The 15,378-nt window shown below is 37.8% G+C and overlaps 3 protein-coding genes across 4 annotated transcripts in view; 2 read left to right on the top strand and 1 right to left on the bottom strand.

Moving 5' to 3' along the window:
• Positions 1–1,811, top strand: part of LOC104764144 (probable serine/threonine-protein kinase At1g54610) — a 4,137-nt gene extending 2,326 nt beyond the window's left edge. The window contains exons 3-7 of the mRNA XM_019241596.1: positions 18–335; positions 430–666; positions 836–936; positions 1,117–1,234; positions 1,319–1,811. Of these exons, the coding sequence (XP_019097141.1) occupies positions 18–335; positions 430–666; positions 836–936; positions 1,117–1,234; positions 1,319–1,615 (1,071 nt within the window). The 3' untranslated portion in view covers positions 1,616–1,811. The remainder of the gene's footprint in view (positions 1–17; positions 336–429; positions 667–835; positions 937–1,116; positions 1,235–1,318) is intronic.
• Positions 2,346–9,387, top strand: LOC104764143 (protein HASTY 1). 2 transcript variants are annotated; one of them, XM_010487601.2, is made up of 22 exons: positions 2,346–2,456; positions 2,842–2,943; positions 3,315–3,458; positions 3,554–3,634; positions 3,717–3,786; positions 4,089–4,159; positions 4,240–4,403; positions 4,497–4,568; positions 4,654–4,891; positions 5,249–5,311; positions 5,400–5,687; positions 5,765–5,878; positions 6,010–6,136; positions 6,226–6,395; positions 6,519–6,620; positions 6,959–7,062; positions 7,142–7,427; positions 7,548–7,789; positions 7,878–8,381; positions 8,469–8,763; positions 8,873–9,056; positions 9,146–9,387. In XM_010487601.2, the coding sequence occupies exons 1-22, from the start codon at positions 2,346–2,348 to the stop codon at positions 9,199–9,201; spliced, it is 3,588 nt and encodes a 1,195-aa protein (XP_010485903.1). In that variant the 3' UTR covers positions 9,202–9,387. The 2 variants fall into 2 exon arrangements, with proteins under 2 accessions (XP_010485903.1, XP_010485904.1); XM_010487602.2 differs by lacking the exon at positions 2,346–2,456 and having other exon boundaries at positions 2,864–2,943; positions 3,397–3,458.
• LOC104764142 (conserved oligomeric Golgi complex subunit 2-like) lies at positions 9,502–13,814 on the bottom strand. The gene is made up of 12 exons (XM_010487600.1): positions 13,286–13,814; positions 12,971–13,171; positions 12,523–12,859; positions 12,083–12,244; positions 11,888–11,987; positions 11,585–11,800; positions 11,394–11,499; positions 10,927–11,127; positions 10,630–10,734; positions 10,415–10,540; positions 9,937–10,071; positions 9,502–9,849 (listed from the first exon to the last, which is right to left on the bottom strand). Exons 1-12 carry the CDS (start codon positions 13,763–13,765, stop codon positions 9,736–9,738), a joined length of 2,283 nt encoding a protein of 760 aa, XP_010485902.1. The 5' UTR covers positions 13,766–13,814; the 3' UTR covers positions 9,502–9,735.

Below are 15,378 nucleotides of genomic sequence, written 5' to 3'. Positions count from 1 at the left end.
AATGTCTATGTTTTCAGGTTAAATGCTATATGGAGCAACTACTCTCGGGGCTCGAGCATTGCCATAGCCGAGGAGTTCTTCACCGTGATATTAAAGGATCAAACCTTCTTATAGATGACGGAGGAGTTCTTAGAATAGGCGATTTCGGGCTTGCAACGTTTTTTGATGCGAGTAAGAGGCAACATATGACAAATCGGGTTGTTACTTTATGGTACAGAGCACCAGAGCTTCTTCATGGTGTTATTGAGTACAGTGTCGGTATTGATTTATGGAGCGCTGGTTGCATTTTAGCTGAGTTATTAGCTGGTAGACCGATTATGCCAGGTCGTAATGAGGTTAGCTCTCAAATTATGATTTTATTTTCAAGGTTGAGAAAAATGTTTGAGTTTTTATATGAAATGATGAATTGGGATAATGTTCACGCGGCAGGTTGAGCAGTTGCATAGGATATATAAGTTATGTGGATCGCCTTCGGAAGAGTACTGGAAGAAGATTAGGCTCCCTTCTACTCATAAGCATGCTCATCACAAGCCTTTACCGCAGTATAAGAGAAAATTAAGAGAGGTTTACAAAGATTTCTCTCCCGAGGCGCTTTCTCTACTCGATAAGCTTCTATCGCTCGATCCAGCTGAGCGCCAGACAGCTCCAGATGCATTGATGAGTGATGTAAGTTTTTTGCAGTGAAAGGTTTGAAACTTTAAAATAGTAAGATTACAGAAATGAGAGTGGTGTAAGTAGTTTTAGGAATGAAAAATGCTTGAAACTTTTGAATCTTAGGCGTGTGACTTGATAGTGGTTAAAGAAGTTCCATAGCTGATTTGTTTTTGTTGTGCAGTTCTTCACGACGGAGCCATTGGCATGTCAACCTTCTGATCTCCCGAAATATCCTCCAACTAAAGAGATTGATGCCAAGAGACGAGATGAAGAGTATAGGAGGTGAAGTTTTCTGTTTCAGTTTGTGTATTGCGTTATTTGAGATTCCAGTTTTAGAAAACTTGTTACCAACTAGAATTGAATCTAGTATAGATATACGCTTGGTAAGAAGGTCTCTCAGTTTTAATAGAATATGTTTTTGGTTTGGTTATGGTTGCTTGAGAAATATATTCATGTGCGCAGACAAAGAGAAGCACGTAAGGCTCAAGGAGAGAGCGGCAGAAGAATGAGACCCCGAGAACGAGCCCCAAGAGCAATGCCAGCTCCTGAAGCCAACGCTGAGAATCAATCTAACATTGATGTAAGAATTCAAACAAAAAGAAACTGAATCATTATTTGAGTTCCATGTCTGTGAATCTTTTTTAACTTCTTCTCTTGACAACAGAGGATGCGTTTGATAACGCACGCGAATGCAAAGAGCAAAAGCGAGAAGTTTCCTCCACCACATCAAGACGGGTCGCTTGGTTTTCAGGTGGGATCTTCACGGCGGCTGGATCCGTCAGAGATACCGTATAGCACAAACTCATTCACTTCATCTTACTCCAAAGAACCATTCCAGTCTTGGTCAGGCCCTTTGGCTCCCATTGGAGGAGCATCTGACTCAACGACACGGAGGAGAAACGATATCAACAAGGAGAGAAGAATGGCTTCTAAGGTTAAAGGCAAAAGAATCGTTGTTTGAGAAGATTTTTATTCATCAGAAAATTTTCAAAAGTTTCCTTTTTTTGATAGAGAGATACTTTGAGAAAAAAAAAAAAAAATCCAATTTTTCTTTTTTGGTGGGTTTATATGTTTTTTCTTTGGTCGATTTTTTGTATTGTACAAGAAAATTGACAAAAAAAAACACCACTGAAACGAGGGAAATTATTATTACATTCTATGATATTTTATGTAAATTATGTAACTTTATGCTTTTTGACTTCATCTTTATTTATTTTATTTTATATATATCATACAAAGAAAAATCCAAGTCCTTTAGTTGGATGATGAAGAAAGGAATCTTCATAGACGACGTTTTTGCATAAAGTTTTGTTACAAAAGTAAATTCGGATCAGTGGAGTTAATTTTACTAACTTTGGAAGAGTTTTTACTTGTTACACAGCTCCTAACTAAGCATTGTTTTTGTATCTTTGCTTTAATCACATTCCTAATATTTAGATTTAGGATATACATTACGTCATTATTGTAAGAATTGACGTATAGAATAGTCTTTGCAATTAATAGAAAAAAAAAAAAAAGATTTGGTATAAAAACTGTAAATTCAATAAAAATCGTAGCTTTCGTGTAAAAACCCCAAAACCCAAACCCCCAAATCAGACGTGTCTGTCTCTCTCTCTCTCTCTGATTCTGCAGAAAGAAAGTGTTGTTTGGAATCTCTCTCTCCTTTTTGGTTATATTCGTCGGAAGTGATTATGGACGACGTCAGCTCCACGGCGAGTAATGTGGCTCGAGCGATTCTCGCCGTCCTCGATTACAGCTCCACGTCCGACACTCGCAAATCGGCTGTCGAATTCCTTGAATCTGTAATTGTTCTCTCTTTTTTAACTTCTTTTGATCGATTTGCGTTTTTGTGTTTGCGTCTCTCGTTTGTGGCCTTACCAGTGATCAAAGCTTTGAAGGGGAAACAAAATATATAATAAAAATTCGAACTTTTTTTTATTTTAATTGATTGGAAGTTTGGAACTCCTCAGATTATGTTATTATTATATTGCAAACGACTTTTTTGTTTGTTAGAGTTGATTGGTTGAGAATTTGAGATTGCTGAAAAATGCGAACTTTTTTAGTTAGATGATTGATCTCCTCAGATTATACTTTTGTTGGTGCGGATTTTGATATTTTGCAATTATATACATGTGACGGATTTGTTTTGATTTGTGTAATCTGCGGTCTTTGAAAATACATTTGCAGATAAAATCTGGAGATGTAAGGGTTTTGGCAAATACTTCTTTTCATCTTGTGAAGAAGGAGTGGTCTCCTGAAATTCGTCTGCATGCTTTTAAGATGCTGCAGGTTTGTTGCAAACATGTATTGCTTTCTGCTTTTTATATATTTTTGTCTTATACTTAAAAACTGCTCTTGCTGAATGAACTGGACGGGATTTAGAACTCATTGATTTTAGAGTCAAGTTGCTTTGTGGTACGGATCCAGTTCCAAAAATTATTATGTTAGTTTCTAAATAGTCAGGGAGGTCAGTTGACAATCTCATATTGTAAAATGAGAAAAGCTTGAGACGCCTGTCGAGAGAATTTGAATGGCAAGTCAAATTTAGAGACTTTCATACCCCAAATAGATAACATATCCCTGTGTGCTACCTGATAGTCATAATTTAGCTTCTTAGGAGAGCATAGAAACCTTATTGTGAAGCTATCTTTCCTTTTCAGCATCTGGTCAGACTACGATGGGACGAATTAAGTCCTCCGGAGTGCAGGGATCTTGTTAATGTTTCTATTGAACTAATTTCAGAGGTTGCTAATGCATGCGAGAATTGGCCTCTTAAGAGCCAGTCAGCTGCCCTTGTAGCTGAGGTACGAGTTCAAATTGCTCTGCGATTTCACTTGCTGTCATCATTGGTGCTTGTTTCCGTTCACTTTCTCGAATCAATATCTTTATCTTATTGCAGATAGTTAGAAGACAAGGACCTGATCTCTGGCAAGAGATATTTACATTATTGACTTCCTTGTCTGCTCAGGGCCCCGTGCAAGTAAAATGTTCTTCCATTTATTTACTTTAACGAAATTTTTTTCAGAGCAATTAATAAAAGCATACCTATTCTTAAACGATAGGCTGAATTGGTCTTGATGACGCTGAGATGGCTTCCTGAAGATATTACAATTCACAATGACGACTTGGAAGGTATTTATGAGTAAAAAATATACTTTCTTTTTGTATTAGTCTGTCCGCAGGGTGAAGCTTATTCTAATCTTGAAGTTTTGATTAAACTAAATATAATCGGTTATGGAAATACACATATGCCAACATATGTTAGTTTTATAATTCTGTATACCTTAACTTTTCAGTCTAGTTATACTCAATCTGGTGAACTCTGGTTTCACCATTATGGTTTAGCTCAAACATTTTGAACTTGAGTTATCAACCTTATCATTTCTTTTCAGCTCCATCCTCCTTTCTAAGTTCTGTTTTGGACATCTCTTCAGGTGACAGGCGTAGGCTATTGTTGCGGGGACTTTCTCAATCTTTGCCTGAGATTTTGCCTTTATTGTATAATGTATGCCGCCGATTTATTCCTGCTCCTCTCGGTAAAGTTGTTTGCTGCCACGGTAATTTGCTGAATCTATTAAAATGCAGCTTCTTGAGAGACACTTTGGAGCTGCAATAAGTGAAGCTGGTAGGCAACACGTTGACCTGGCAAAACAACATGCAAATGTGGTTATAGCTTGCTTGAATGCCATCATCGCATATGCTGATTGGGCTCCTGTTCCAGATCTTGCCAAATATGGAATTCTTAGTGGGTACGGATTCCTTAACACCCTTGCGGAGATTGTTATATTGATATCAGCCATGCATTTTTCTTTACTGATGAAGTGCTCGCAAACTCATAATAGGTGCAGCTTCTTACTTTCTTCTCCTGACTTCCGTCTTCATGCTTGTGAGGTTTTCAAACTAGTCTGCTCTAGGTATGCAACTGGGCTGTTTGATCTGATGTACTTACGTGAGCACACATAGACATCTTTGAATTTTTCTAGCTTTTGTTATCTGTAGAAAAAGACCCAGTGATGCTTCTACCGCAGAGTTCGATTCTGCAATTAGCAATTTGTTTCAGATCCTGACGAACGTCTCCAGAGAATTCTTATTCAGATCCTCTTCAAGTTCTAGCGAATTAGATGAAAATGATTATGATTTTGCAAAATGCATGTGTGAAAGTATGGCCTCTTTAGGCTCAACTAACTTGCAATGCATCTCTTCTGATGGTGGTGTTATGGCTGTTTACCTTCAGCAGGTAATGTTAATGTCTTATTTTTGTTACTTAACTGGATGTTTTCAGTGAAGAGGCTGAAGTTAGTAATTGCTGCAATGGCAAACTGAAACAGGATAAGTTTGATTTTGAACAGTCAAATTTATATTGTTTTCAGCTGGTCATTTTGAGAATTTGAGATTAGATTCTCGTTCTTGAGTGAGCCGAGTCCAATTTTTTACTAAATGTAGTATCCTTGCTTAATAGTTTGATTGTCTCGGCCATTTATAACTTAAAAATCCTTCTACCTATGTTAGCAGCAATAATATTTAGCATTATTAGATTTTATTTTTCACAAATAATCATGTGAATATGTTGCCTTAATCGTTTTTATTTGTATAGATGCTTGGCTTCTTCCAACACTTCAAGTTAGACCTTCACTTCGAGGCACTTCTCTTTTGGCTGGTATGTCGTAAATCCAACCTTCTTCTTTGGGAAATTTCAAGGACAAACATATTTGTTGCTAACTTCAGCATCTTTTCCTTTTGATTAGTCATTGATGCGGGATTTACTTCCAAAGCCCAAGGCTGCGACTTATCCAAGTGGTGAGGGATCATCAACTGGCGGTGTGGTTAGTTCAAGCCAGGTTGATAGTGAAAAGAAAAAGACTTTAAGTCTTATTAATGATGATATCTCTAGCAGTCTACTGGATGTATCTTTCCAGCGGATGTCCAAGAAAGAAAATGTTCCTCCTGGTGTTACTGTTTCGATTGGGCCCCTGGAACTCTGGAGTGATGAATTTGAAGGGAAGGGAGAATTTGGCCCGTACCGATCAAAGCTGGTATATTCCTGAACCAAATGCATTGGGTCTTACTTTCCAGACAAACACTTACCTAGAAACTTCTTTCTTTCGTGCAGCTAGAATTGATCAAGCATACTGCTTCTCACAAGCCTCTCGTCGCCAGTACCAAAATATCCGAAAGGGTGATTACACTCATTACGCACCTATTGGCTTCTCCAGCACCCCTTCAGGTTTTCTCTCGACTCTCGAATACTTTAAGCTGTTGACTTCCCTTGACAAACATGCACCATTAGATATCTACTGTATGGAGGCTCTTTGATGATCTTGTTCATATTTAAGCTCATGATACAAACATTCCCAGGATGTAGCAGTGATGGACACCCAGGACTTAGCACTTGATTGTATTGTGGCAACGATTTTTGATGGATCAAATGAGTTTGCTGGGGGAAGTTCTGTAGTTCATTATGCATTACGTGGAATATATGAGGGTATACTGCAGCATATTCAAATTCCCAAGGTTTTGTTTACTATGTCTGGGCTTTTTTAATACTCGGTATTGTGCTGTTTGATGGGCCAGGATTGCTTCAGCAGCTTCTCTCTTTAAAATGGAATGAACCAGAGCTTATGATAGTGCACGTGCACTATCTGGATGCAATGGGTCCTTTTCTCAAGTATTTTCCAGATGCAGTTGGAAGTGTCATCAATAAATTATTTGAGCTTCTCACCTCTCTTCCACACGTTGTGAAGGTTTATTGTTATTGTTGCTGTGTATACATGCGCTTATACATACATATAAATAACCTTTTCAAAATTTTGACAGTGCAGAAGTCAAGGTGTAGATGAGTTATCTGACGCCTGTTTCTTTGGCAGGATCCAGCTACTAGCATATCTCGAGCTGCAAGATTGCAGATTTGTACATCTTTCATTAGAATAGCCAAAGCTGCAGAAAAAAGTGTTCTGCCTCACATGAAGGTAGCTTTGATCTGTCACTAATTACAGTTAGGAACTCAGATAAGTAAACGCTGGAAAATTGTTTGCATAACTCTATGATTTGTTAAGCTGATGTCTGGTTACTTTATCTTGTTAAAACTAGAGCAACAGGGAACCAGCTAGTGGTTGGTCTGCATCATTATTTCATTGGTTTATTTTCCTTCTGGTTGGAACATCTTTGGTTAACTAGAAACTTATTAACATTTTCTTGTGAACCTTGGGTATCATTTTTGTGGCAGAATTCTTCTTTTGCATTTTCTTGGTTGCCTCTACTATAGCACAAAAAAAGTCGTCATCTTTACAGACATAATTTTGCGCAGGGTATTGCTGATACAATGGGGTATTTGGAAAAAGAAGGAACTTTACTCCGTGGGGAGCATAACATTCTGGGTGAAGCATTTCTTATTATGGCTTCCTCAGCAGGGTAATATTTGATTCAAAATGAAGTATAATTGATTGCATATATTAGTCATGTTCTTAGATATAATCTAAACCTGGCGCAGAGCTCAACAACAGCAAGAAGTTCTTGCTTGGTTATTGGAACCCTTGAGTCAACAGTGGATCCAACCGGAGTGGCAGAACAATTATCTATCAGACCCAGTGGGTCTTGTTCGCTTATGCTCCAACACATCATTCATGTGGTCTATATTCCACACTGTTACATTCTTTGAGAAAGCACTCAAGAGAAGTGGATACAGGAAAAGCAATTTGAACAAGACCTCTGTGACTACTCCAGCTTCACATCCTATGGCTCCTCATCTTTCTTGGATGTTGCCACCCCTCTTAAAAGTATGCCCGACTTGCTTAGTTTAATTCGTAATGAAGTTCCTTAGTCCTAATATTGATATGATTTTTGTTTTTGTTTTTGCAAGAATAACATGACAACATTCCTTTTTTATATATCTACAGCTACTCCGTGCTCTTCATTCCCTTTGGTCACCCTCTGTAATTCAAACATTACCCCCAGAACTTAGGGCAGCAATTACAATGACTGATGCTGAGCGATGCAGTCTCCCTGGTGAAGCAATTCCTAAATTGTCAAAAGGCGTATCGGTTTATGCCGATGGGTCGTTCGATGGAACTAAAGAAGGAAAAGCCGAGGCAAGTGAATCCGATATACGAAACTGGTTGAAAGGTATCCGAGAGAGTGGGTGAGTTTGTAGTATCCTCCTTTAAGCAAGCCTTACATAGAGTATTTGATAAATCTCTCATTTATAACTCATTTGTTTACACATTTAGATACAACGTGTTGGGCCTATCAACAACCATTGGAGAGACATTCTTTAAATGCTTAGATGCTAACTATGTTGCGATGGCACTCATGGAAAATTTGCAGTCTATGGAATTCAGGCACATTCGGCTGTTTATTCATACCTTTATAATCTATATAGTTAAATCTTGTCCCGTGGATATGTGGGATTCATGGCTAGGGATGCTTCTGCACCCATTGTTTATCCACTGTCAGCAAGCTCTCAGCTCATCTTGGGCCGGTCTTCTGCATGAGGGCAGAGCAAAGGTTCCAGACTTGTTTGGCGTACATAGTGGATCAGACATGAAACTTGAAGTGATGGAAGAAAAACTGTTAAGAGATTTAACTCGGGAAATTGCGACTCTCTTTTCAACAATGGCTTCTCATAGACTAAACCAAAGTGTTCCGGTTTTGGAAAATTCAGGCCGTGTTGGTCGTGTGGATAAGTCTACTCTCACAGATTTGCTTGCGTTCAGATCCAACTCTATGGTGGGGTAAGTATATACTACCCTCTAAATACTTCAGATTAAAAGTTGTTTGGTAAAATACAAAATAATGGGAAAAAATGAATTGGATTGTAGGTTCCTCCTGAATCACAAAAGTGTAGCTCTACCAGCACTGCAGATCTGTTTAGAAGCCTTTACCTGGACAGATGGAGAAACGACCACCAAAGTCTGTTGTTTTTGTGATGTTGTTGTTCTTCTAGCTATACTAACAAATAACGTGGAGCTACGAGAATTTGTTTCAAAAGATTTGTTCACAGCAGTCATCCGCGGCTTAGGCATGGAGTCCAATGCCATCAACAGCCCTGACTTAGTTAATATATGCCGTGAAATATTTATATATCTCTCTGACAGAGATCCAGCTCCTCGCCAGGTAAGTTTAAACCAGAAGCATTCATGGTTGAGTCCTTTTGCCTTCTGTATGATACTTCATTAACCTTGGCGTTTTGAGTTTTGAATCATGTTTATGCTGATATTAACAGGTTTTGCTTTCGCTCCCTTGTCTCTCTCCAAACGACTTGCATGCTTTTGAAGAAGCTGCAGCCAAAACTTCCAGTCCCAAAGAACAAAAGCAGCTTATGAGGAGCTTGTTGTTGTTAGGTACTGGGAATAACTTAAAAGCACTTGCTGCTCAAAAGAATCTAAATCCTATAACAAATGTCACGGGTAAGCCAGGTTCGCTTCACATTTATGATCTCTCTTTTTCAACAGAGTTTAAAACTTTGCTTTTCTTCCTCGTGTTTTTTTGCAATCAGCAAGATCGCGCCTACCCGCAAGCGCTCCAGAAACAATAGGAGCGAGTGTTTTGTGAGATGAAGCCATAGGAGTTGTAGAGAATATAAATAGAGTTTATTTGAGATGTAACAACAATAGAGATTAGAGAAGCAGGTTTATTATGTCCTTAGGTTATTTACCTTTACTTGATAAAATTCGTAGGTAAAAAAGAGATAATACGATACAACACGGAAGAGAGAATATAATACGATTGGTTTTGTGATATCGATTTTTACAACGGGTGGATTCGTGATTTCAAAAAAGAAAAGTAGAATTTATTGTCAACTAAAGTAATTGAAAGAACATCGAAACATCTTTGGTACTTTTGCCAGCTCTCTACTATAACCATCTTAACAAGGTCTTTGTCATAAAAGGAAATCAGATTCTAAAATCAGAGGATCTCATGGGGTACATGCCGACAATTTACATGTGCAATGACATTTATAGTAATATATCACTGCTCTAATTTTAGCCAGCAATTATGCATTGCAAAAGAAAATAAGCTCGTTTTTATTATAAGTTATGAATCTTATGATACCGCCCATGTTGTATGAAAATGCAGTGCGCGTCCTCAAACACTAATTGTGTTTTGCCTATCCGCAGGTGCGACGCATTGCCAGAGGGAACAATAAGGCGGGATATCCGCTGGATTTAACCCCAGTGCAGAAATGTTTCGGCCATACTCCTGGTAAGATATTTCAACTAATGATTGTACTTCTTTCTAAAACTACTATTTCCAGAGAACGCAATGAAACATCATGAGGAGGGTTACCTGAAGATCAAGGAACAATTGCATACACATCTTGTCTGTTTCAGATACATTCTGGTCAGGTACACCTGATGCTGCACCTGCTCGTTTCTGTGCATTTTGTCTGTGTTTCTGTAGCACTGTCTCTCTTTTTCTCGCCTGCAACATATTTACCACCTTTTACTACACATAATCCAACCATATATAGATCTTTATAGTAATAATAAGAATTTGAATACGATTTTCAGGAAAAAAGATTCTGGTTTTGGTTATAGCTACTAGGGTTATTTGTCTATTCAACTCCTGTTGTTAAAATCTATAAGATTTGTTTACTTTTTCATCAACAAATCTTCTTTTTCTTACATATTGAAAAATGATGAGAACATTATATGTGTTTTCTATCTTGATTTATAAATTGAGATAAATCTCAGTTATAAAAGCTAGGGTCTCACTCACTTGCTTATTATTATACTTACAAAGTGTTTATAACAAAAATACTTACCTCGCTAACAAGTTCAGCAGCTAATTCATAATAACGCCTGGATATTTCAGTGACAGTGCCAAGCAATAACTCCTCCCTTGTTTCGTGGGTCAAGTAATGTTTAGCCTTATCGCCCTCCAAAAAGGCCTATTAATACAAAAGGTGCAATAATTCACACTTCAGAACTCATCAGTCAAGTAATTTTGAACTTAAAACTACAACTCCAAAGCTAATACCTTCAGTGGACGCAGTAGTCCAATGACATACGGTGAGTGCCTGACAGGCAGTGGTTTATTAGGCATCATAAATGTTGCGGTTATCCCCCGCAGCTGCCTTAGGCCCTATAGGAAAGAAGAAACCATTTACCACTAATACTTGAATATGTACAGATAGTAGGATAATAACTGTAACCTATTCAACTATAAAGGAAACTGTACTCAACACTGTTCTAGCGGATGCTCCTTAAGGCAGTCAAAACAAATCTTGAAGTGCATAAATTAAACAAGGGGTTTTTCTTTTCTCCATGGCCTTACCTCAACAGAATTATCAACAATGACTTCAATTATTGTCTTCGTAACTAAAGGTATGACGTTCTCTAATGATTCTCCACCCTGTAACATGCTCTTCCTCACCACATCCAGAACTCCAGAGGAGCATGAGGATAAATGGTGTGATATATGTCCAGCATAATCGCCACGAACTTCTGAGACTAGACAATGTACATCATGTATAACCTACAAGGGAGGTAACATGTAAATATAAAATCAAACGATCAACCATATGATCTATGTAACCAGCATTCATGTATGTGTGTGAAAATCAGATAGTTCGAGTTTACTTGGTTACCATAGCAATTTTTTCACTCTATTAAAATAAAAATTTCACAACAAAATAAAATTGAAAACAGTTATTAAGCTATCCTACAGAACATAGTTGCAGAATCTCAAAGAACTCCAAAGTAAGTGGAACTGAGAAACAATCCACATAAAAAGTGACTTACATATATAAAGTCTTCTGCAGTGGCTGAAAATGCCCATTCACATCCAGGACTCGGGCTGGCATTACTCTTTCTAGTATTCACCACAGATGACACCCAATTACAATATCTACATGTTATTAACACATTATCAAAATAAGAACTGAAACAAAAACTATTCAGAGGTGATAATATTAAAGCCAAATTTCACAAACCTCGAGAGAAGCTGTAAGGTCAAGCGAAGAAATTTATCAGCAGCAGAGAAAACGAGAACATCTTCTTTCCAGCATGATCGCAAGCTCTCCAAAAGAGTAACGCTCTGTCTGAGCATTAAGTTGGGCGAACTCGGTTTATCTGAGTCAGAATCCTGAATGAAAACAAGAGAAGAAGAAGTAAGAGCAGAATCCAAGCCTCCAGCTATCTCCTGAAACCTGAAATTATGTATTTTCGAGTTAGAGATCTGAGAAGCCCGTAATATAATGGTAAGCCAACAGCCATTTATTATAATTCTCAAGTACCTCAGTAAAAAGTACACTCCCACATTCCATTGCTTCATGAATTCAATACATATAGCTTCAGCTCGAAACTTGGTTACAGCAGACCTTGACGGACAATAACCTTCACAAAAAGTATATGGTATGACTACTCTGAAAATTAACTTAAAAAAAATTTCACCACCAAGCTCAGAGAATAGTGTAGATCAGTTACTACACCTTCAAGATATGCCAAGAAATCCAAGCTTGCCTTGTAATTCTTCAAGAACTCGGTAGGCCTTCCAGGAGAAAATGCTCCTGGTTTGACTTTCTGGATTGCCAAAAGAACTTCTTTCAGGATTGAATTTGCCAAGAAGTTAAAGACATGCAAACCCGATTTGTCTGTTTTAACAGCAAGATACCAAGAAAAGAGTACAATGAGTGAAATAGAACATGAAAAGAATCAGAAGGAAACAATGTCCAATTACGATTTACGAAAAGATTAGATTTACATTAAAATATGTAGATAATAAGCCATGAAATTTAGGTTACTGTGTAATTGCGTAAAATACTTCTTAGAATATAAACAGGAAAACTTCTTTGCCAGAGAAAAATGGAACTTGAAAAGGTGATTGGAGATCTACAAAAAATATAATCACACAGAGCTTTGTGTGTATTACCCGTTGAAGATATTTCTAGCAGCATTTTACATTCCTTTGCAATAAACTGTTTGATCTGTTTGTAATCGTTTTCAAGTTCATCTCCAGATATTCCAGTAGCATCCGCTGATGTCTCAAGTGAAATAATTTTATGTATAAATGGAGCCACAATCGTTGTACGAAAAATTTCTTCTGCATTATTGGTGTTATCAATGGCAGCATATGCACGTAGACAGTTGTAAAGGACGCTTGTGTCGCTCTTGTTTAGCCCATCAATGAAACAATGACCCAGGCTAGCATCCAATAACACACTAGCGCTCTGAATACTCTTCTCCATGTTCTCAACGAAAGGCAAGTTCTGTACTGACATAACAGAACAAGATAGTAAGCATCAGTTGTAAAACTTTCTACTGTCTTCTGAAGGCTAACAACTACACTAACGATTAAAGAGAAAAAGCATGATGAAGACCTGTGCATGAGCCATATAGAACTTGAGGCGATTCATCTCACTAGCGATTCTTTCCAAAAGCATGCTCTGGGTTTCTCTCATGGTTGTTCCATCTTGCTGCGTGGGAATTTCATCACTCATAGAACCCCTTACCAAGGAATTAGCATCCTCGTTTTGCCAATCACAAGGAGTATTTGGTAGAACTTTAATAAGCTTTTCAACCTAAATTTACAATTAATTAACGTGAATCATTCAGATTATCTCAAACCAACAAATCAATAAAGCAACGGAGAAACATCTTTGGAAGAGTCAGAGACTAAAAAAATCATGAGGTACCTTGGAGACCACATGAAAAGTATTGAGCAACAATTCCAGAACCTCCCTGGAAGCAGCAGCATCGGAACGTTGATGCAATGCATTCCTAAGAGCGAAAAGCGCGGCCTCCACAGATCCACGAAACCTAGTGATCTTCTCACGGAGCTCAAGGAGAGGAGCGCGCATGCGGATAACAGCGGCATCGATATCCACGAGCTTAGTGCTCAAATTAACGAAATCGGCATAGTCTCGATTGATTAGGTCAACAAGTTCGCGGTTCAGGGATGCTAGGTGTGACTGGAGCTGGGATCGGAGAGTGTCAAAGGGAACGAATGTGCGGAGCTCTGAGATGTAGGACTCGGAGTCGAAGCCAGGGGAAAGGAAGAGGGAAGGTTTGAACCATAGAGGATGGGGATCGTAAGGATCCGAGAAGAATTCAGAGGCGGATCTCGGCGCTGACGACGGCGACGGCAACGGCAACGTCGCGACCATACCTGACATTTTTTCAATTCGCTGTTTCCTCTGTGTGGGCCAGACACGGAGTATTTATATCTCTAAGTTGGACTGCGTGCCGAATCCAAAGTTATAGAGCTGAACAAAGCGTGTCGGCTTACTCAATTCAATCGAACCGGAGAATTTAATTAAAGTCCGGTTCGGTTTGGTGGAAGTAAAGAGAAAATGAAAGAAACCGGCCTGATAAAATCCGAGGCGTGAACAAGTTACTGTGATGAAAACGAAACAGCAGGGACAATCTCATGTTTGATGACTCTCTAAACTCTTATTTGAGATAGCTTTATTTGCCCAGTTTTTTATGCATATGGTTCTTGCTTGAATAGAGAATTTTGATTTTTTTTTTTTTTCTTTGCTCAATTCATCACGGTTTGCTTGATACAACTTGTTGGGTCTATCAACAAACAACGGATAGACGACATACAGTCTTTAAATTATTAGACACTAACACACCCATCATAGCAGCTTCATGAATGTTGTGGATGTTGCCACCCCTCTAACGTTACGTTAGGTACCTTTGTTTTATGTTCTTAAGTCATTACATTTACTTGTTAGATTCATTAAATGTAACAAGAGATAACACAATACGTACACACACGGACGAGGACAATCTACTCTTCCAAAAAAAGCTTCCATACGTCATATATGAGTATAGGATTTTATATATATTGTCAAATAAAATAGTAGCCTCACAGACTATTTTTGTACTTTTGTTTGCTTTCTCTACAATTAATATAATTAACTAGTACTTAACGTGGAGCGCCTTAATTAGATCTTATATGCCGATTATGGTACTATCTAAGTAAGACCGTTGTATTTGTATATTGGTCTCACGAGATCGGATCATCAAATCATGGTTAATGTTTATAGCTTTGAAAATGAAATAAATGTTTAATTTTGTTTAAACTGTTGTCGGCAGAAATAATAATATAGATAGACTTTTAGTACGTATTAACAAACTACACGTATAGTAAATAAAAATGCCAAGTTTCATATTGCCAGAGTATGGTTCTTAGGAATGTTGTGTAGACGTACGTCTTCCTCTTCGATCGTGGACCAAGATCGGAAATCAAACTGTGTATTTGAAAATGACGAAATTAAAGAAATCTAGAGAAACAATGGATACCGGTAAATACGAAACAAAAGAAGGAAACCAATCACAGGAATGGTGACAGGACAGCGCATTGGTAATCATAATAAAATTCATGAGATCTCCGTTGAACACAAGATCCATGAACTTTTGTCACCTTCTAGGTTCAGACCCCCACAAACAAAGGCTAAATTATTGATCTTTTTTCTTCTATAATTTTTTTTTTTTTTTGATAACTACAATAAGTAAATGATTATCATATCATCTACGTTCTGCTTAGGCTAAAATAGCAGCTTCTTCTTCCTATGGGATCCAAAAAAATATTGTTTTCCAATTTTAATAGATGTAAACAATACACATGTTTACACACTAAAAACACACAAGAAAAAGAGTAAAAGTGTTTGTTTCTATTAAAAAATAAGTTTCTTATTTTGTCCCAGCAGAGATAATTGTTATCACTTACTTATCATCATCTCTGTCTGATAAAATATATGAGAGAGAAAAAAAACAAAAA

Source organism: Camelina sativa, chromosome 19, assembly GCF_000633955.1.
Source record: "Camelina sativa cultivar DH55 chromosome 19, Cs, whole genome shotgun sequence".
Taxonomy (NCBI): domain Eukaryota; kingdom Viridiplantae; phylum Streptophyta; class Magnoliopsida; order Brassicales; family Brassicaceae; genus Camelina; species Camelina sativa.
This window is presented reverse-complemented; position numbering and strand designations above follow the sequence as displayed.